This window comes from Micropterus dolomieu, linkage group LG18 (genome assembly GCF_021292245.1).
Source record: "Micropterus dolomieu isolate WLL.071019.BEF.003 ecotype Adirondacks linkage group LG18, ASM2129224v1, whole genome shotgun sequence".
Lineage (NCBI taxonomy): Eukaryota > Metazoa > Chordata > Actinopteri > Centrarchiformes > Centrarchidae > Micropterus > Micropterus dolomieu.
In genome coordinates, this window is record NC_060167.1 from 391,004 (window position 1) to 396,493 (window position 5,490).

The 5,490-nt window shown below is 50.4% G+C and overlaps 1 protein-coding gene across 9 annotated transcripts in view; it reads right to left on the reverse strand.

Annotated features, from left to right (window-relative positions):
* LOC123986958 (RNA-binding protein 39-like) overlaps nucleotides 1-5,490 on the reverse strand; it is a 30,984-nt gene that overhangs the window by 18,290 nt on the left and 7,204 nt on the right. For 7 of the 9 annotated variants that reach the window (XM_046075417.1, XM_046075413.1, XM_046075415.1 and 4 more), the window contains 7 exons: nucleotides 4,846-4,895; nucleotides 4,585-4,743; nucleotides 4,415-4,468; nucleotides 4,220-4,337; nucleotides 2,447-2,599; nucleotides 1,892-2,029; nucleotides 430-495 (listed from right to left, as the gene is read on the reverse strand). In XM_046075417.1, the coding sequence (XP_045931373.1) occupies nucleotides 430-495; nucleotides 1,892-2,029; nucleotides 2,447-2,599; nucleotides 4,220-4,337; nucleotides 4,415-4,468; nucleotides 4,585-4,743; nucleotides 4,846-4,895 (738 nt within the window). The remainder of the gene's footprint in view (nucleotides 1-429; nucleotides 496-1,891; nucleotides 2,030-2,446; nucleotides 2,600-4,219; nucleotides 4,338-4,414; nucleotides 4,469-4,584; nucleotides 4,744-4,845; nucleotides 4,896-5,490) is intronic. The other 2 variants (XM_046075416.1, XM_046075414.1) reach the window with 2 other exon arrangements.

Below are 5,490 nucleotides of genomic sequence, written 5' to 3' on the forward strand. Positions count from 1 at the left end.
TGAGAGACGTATGACAGGTAAGACAGGTGAGAGACGTATGACAGGTAAGACAGGTGAGAGACAGGTCAGACAGGTGAGAGACAGAGACAGGTGAGACAAGTGAGACAGCTCTGAGAGAGACAGAGACAGGTGAGAGATGTATGACAGGTCAGACAGGTGAGAGAGAGAGACAGGTGAGAGATGTATGACAGGTCAGACAGGTGAGAGAGAGAGACAGGTGAGAGATGTATGACAGGTCAGACAGGTGAGAGAGAGAGACAGGTGAGAGATGTATGACAGGTCAGACAGGTGAGAGACAGGTCAGACAGGTGAGAGACAGAGACAGGTGAGACAAGTGAGACAGCTCTGAGAGAGACAGAGACAGGTGAGAGAGACAGAGACAGGTGAGAGAGACAGAGACAGGTGAGCTGATAAAGAGGAGGAACTCACGGTGATGAAGCCGTAGCCTTTAGAACGCCCCGTCTCGCTGTCCATCATCAGCTGGATGCTCTCGATCTGGAGACGTTTGAATAAAGATAAAACTTTATTGATCCTCAGACACACAGACAGCAGAACATGAACGCATCAGTAACTACGTTCAGTAACGGGTCTTCCAGTACATGAAGTACTGCTTATGCATATTTTGATGCTACCTGACGAGTATTTCTACCTGCAGAACTGTTTCACTGAGGCATGACACCACGAGGCTCGATGTGAGCTGCAGGCTCGGGCGCCATCACGTCAGCAGGCGGGTGGCGGTCACACCTGCCTGCTGACGAGACGCCAGGCTGCTTCACATTGTAACTCATTCTAAACTCCAGAACATTGGGGGGGGGGGGCAGCAGCCGGTGTGTTTCCAGCTAAATGAACTCTGGGTCCAGGTGTTGTTTTAAGGTTTCATCAGCTGAAGTCAGCCTCCTCCACAACAAACAGCTGATCCCTACAGGTGAGAAAGCTCATTAAAGATCAGCTGGAAACGTTCTAACGTCCCTCAACGCTGGAGGAGCCCGGTTCTGTTTCCAGACTGATATCATGTTTGTTTCTTTCTCTGCGCTGCAGTTCTTTTAAGAACTGGATGGATTTATGCAGTTAAACTTCGAGTTGTGTCTCTTCATTGTGCACAAAGCTGTTCCAGCGGTCAGTACTTTTCATAATATCTGATCTGACGTTCACATCTACATGTTGCTCATGGATAGTGACGTTACTGAATAATGATGCCTGTAGTCGCTCTGTACGACGCTGAGACTGGTGTATTCTGGGAAATATTTAATGAGCACCTCCTCTAATGTGTTTGTCCTCCTGCTCAGTGGAGCTCCGGGCCTCCCGCTCCTCTTGTTTGTGCTGTGAAGGGAGAAGTTCACAGCATCGCACCTGATCTGCAGTTTCTCTCCTGGAACAGCCTCATTTCTCAGAACAAGAACAGGCCGACGAGCTTCAGGAGAAAGTTCTGTGTTTCTGAGCCTCTAACGAACCAACAGCTGCTGACGATCCAGAGACTCAGCTAGTCTAAAGATAACATGATTGCAAATGATAAACTTGGATTAGCAAGAACAACGTGGAGCGCGGGGCTGATAACGGGCCTCCGTAGATATTCTATCACTAACATCACAGTGTCCAAAAGAGCTCCTGTTTTCATTCAAATACAAGGAACCTTTTGACTGGTGGTTCAGTTTTAACGTTATACTTTGTGGTTCTGGGTCAGTGATGGAGCAAAACACGAATCGGCAGCTGGTAGACAGGTAAGTAAGGTGTGTTTGAGTCCAGCCCAGGGAGGTGTCTTCATGGTGGACATCACAGTGAGACACCTGGCTCAACACATGACCTCAGAGTTACAGAGCAGCTGAGTCTGTTAGCTGGGACAGGTGACCTCAGGGAATCAACAGGACTGCGTGTGTGTGTTTGTGGTTCTGACCCGTCCAAACGGCTCAAAGATTCCTCTCAACATCTCCTCGGTGATGTTGAAATGCAGCGAGCCGACGTACAGCCTCATCGGACCCGACGATCCCTTCTGCAGGTTGTTGGCGGCTGCTGCTGCTCGATTCTTCTCTGCCTGCACACACATTACGCACACACGTCACGTGACTGTGGTTCACTCAGACAGGCGATGTGACTAAGATGAAGCAAGGAACACCTGCGAGAGAGCATCTCAGCCAATGACACGGCACAGCAATCAGCAAATCCATATAGCATTGCAGCAAGCATATAGCATTAGCATATAGCATTAGCATATAGCATAGCATTAGCATAGCATTAGCGCAGCACTAGCATAGCACTGTAGAAAGTGCATCAGCTGGGTCCGGCGCTCCAGATGTATAAAAATGACTGACGGCGAGCACACAATCAAACTTAGAGACTCCTGCAGGCTAAATCTCTTTATGTTTCTAAATCCAAGCACTTTCCTGACCCGAGGCAACCCTGGCTCTATTTACGTCAGCAAGTATTTGAGTGCGTGTGTGTGTGTGTGTACCTGTGAGGCCTGTACGATGATGGGAACTCCCAGCAGCCTTTGCCCCGTCAGCCCGATGGCCAGAGGAACTGAACTGGCCTCCACAAACTCGATGTAGGCGATGCCCTTCGACCTGCGCGAGTTCCTGTCAGAGATCATCCTCACATCCCGAACCTGCAGGGGGACCACAGCAGCCGTTACTACTGCGCCCGTCGGCACCGCACACGCCGCCATGATGGAGTCAGAGTCCTGCTGACACATTCAGCTGCTTAAATGAAAGTGTCCGTTTTCAGCCACGACTGATGCGGCGCATTCTGTCCACAGGTGTTATTAACACCTGACTGAGCTCTGGTCGGCATGCGTTTGGCGATTTCACACCCGTTCTTCCAGATCCAGATTACATGTTAACACCAGATCTGAATGGGGTATAAAATCTTTACACCAGCGACAGGCTCTAATTGTGAAGCAGCTACAGGAAGTTGAGTGGAGCTTTGTTGGCGTTCTTCAGTAAGAACAGGGTCCTGTTTCAGAAAGCAGGTTCAACAAACTCCGAGTTTTCAGAATCAGTTCAGTCAACTCCGAGTATGTTGAGCCAGATGGAAACGCGTGCGTGGGGATGAAATAAAGCCTCATCAATGGAGCTCCGATGCTACGATTCACCATGGCAACGGGTAAATAAAGGCAGAGCCTCCATTTTAATCGGGTGGAGCCAGAAATATGAACATATGCCAACACGGACAATGATTGGCTCTAAAACGCAGGAGTGGAGGATCGATACGTTAACAACATCAGGCTCCATTTTATACAGCGTTGCTCATTCATCATTTAGCAGACTGGAGTTTCCTTAACGAATAATAAAGAGCTGGAATTCTCCTCCAGCCTGTTTTAAACAGCTACAGGCCTGTTTATTCAGCTGGAGCCTGACGGGACTAAACGCCGGTGAAGATGAAAATATTAATGGAACAGATCAGACACAGTTTAGGCTCCTCATGGACCTGTGGTTGGAAAGTGACAGTCTGACTCGGTCGGCCTATTAATGATGTCTTGGCAGTGGAAAATGTGTCTAGGTTCAAACTGACTGAAGTTTTAGATGTCTTTGTTACATTAATACAATCTGGCTCATGTCGTATTTTATGAAATGCTGTCAGAACACATTCAGACTGTCAGCAGATAATGATAAACTACATGTATTAGTTTCAGCTGCACCGCAGTCATCCTCACTCAGAAATCATCATATCATAATCATATCCAGCTGATAACTACGATTTCATACTACAGTATGAAAGGTTACTGATCACTGCAGCTCAGGGTAAGCAACCTGACAGCTGCCTTAATGTCCACAGAGTCACTGACTTATAAAGCACAGTCTAGTTTATAGATTTATGTGCGGAGGATAAATTTACGATGTCCAAAGATAACTCTCTGTCCGCACATCGATTGATTGACAGATTGATCAGAAAAGCGTCATGTTCAAGATCATGTTTGGGTAAAATAACCACTAACAGCCTATTTAACCGTGATTTCGATGTTTCTAAAGACAGAACTGTGTCCAACACGTGCTTTGATATCAACAGTCTGAATGAGGAAATGTCAAACAGCCGCTTCAGGCTCCGCAGGAGTCGGAGAGAAACTCAGCATTAGTTGAAGCGAACCTCCTCTGAGCAGGTCAGCTTCAGCAAGTCAGAGTTTCCCTCATCTCGGGCTCAACTTACTCAGAGTTTTCACTAAAGCCGCTTTCTGAAACAGCGGCCAGGTGGACACGACAACACCTGGACACCCTGCGGTCGGCGTTACCTTCCCCACAGCAGAGAAGAAGTCCTCCAGGTCTCGAGGTCGTATCCTGGCTGCCAGCTGCATGCAGAAGACGGTCCGGGCGTCTCGTTCCTCTGGAGTCAGGTTGTCGATGGGCTGCCTGCACAAACACACTCAGCCTCAGACGCCTGCGTGACGCTCTGCTGTGGGACACTAACAAGTCAGAAACTCTCTCACCTGATTGGACTCTTCTCCTTCTTGAAGGGACTTTTACTCTTCGACCGCCGACGGCTGCAAACACAGACAGACAGTCAAAGGTTTGTACTGGACCTCTCTGGATCAGACAGGACCAGGTCTTCAGTCATGCGCAGACAGGAAGTGGACAGCCGGTCTCTCCTGTAACTCACTGCTTGTGGTGGTCTCTGTAGCGCCCCCCCCTCTCCCTGCTGCCGCGGCGCTCTCTGCTGCGGCTTCTCCGTTTGTCTCGGCTGCGGCTGCGTTTACGCTCGCGGCTCCTCTTCCTGTCTCGACTCCTGCTGCGCTTCCTGTCACGACTGCGCTTCTTCCTGTCGGACACACACGTGGTGCTGAGGTGGTCCTCCTCTCAAGCTGCATGATGGTCATTTATGAAGCTGAAGTGTGTGTGGCAGGTGGACGGGTGCGTTTACCTCTTGGTGCGGTCCTCCTGTCCGTTGGGGCTCGACGCCTTGGCGTCTTCCTAAGCAGGGTCGACAGAGAACAGCATGAGGACGCAACATTCGTGAACACACTTTAATGAGCTGATCTGTGTGTGTGTTTGTGTTTGTGTGTGTGCTCTCCTTCAGCCGGGTGGAGCTGGGCTGGTTTTGGGTGCTGGGACTCCTCTGAAGGGCCCTGAAGACTGAACTAAAGCTCAGACCCCCCCTCACCTGTCCAGGGACCACACCTGTCGGTCTGACATGTTTCAGTGCTTCTACATCAGAGTTACCCTCCTGCCTCTCCTCCAGGTGACAGGATCTGACCTCACGCTCCTCTGACATCCCCCTCTGACATCCCCCTCTGACATCCCCCTCTGACATCCCCCTCTGACATCCCCCGCGCTCCTCTGACATCCCCCTCTGACATCACCCTCTGACATCACCCTCTGACATCACCCGCGCTGCTCTGACATCACCCTCTGACATCCCCCGCGCTCCTCTGACATCCCCCTCTGACATCCCCCTCTGACATCCCCCGCGCTCCTCTGACATCCCCCTCTGACATCACCCGCGCTGCTCTGACATCACCCTCTGACATCACCCGCGCTCCTCTGACATCACCCTCTGACATCCCCC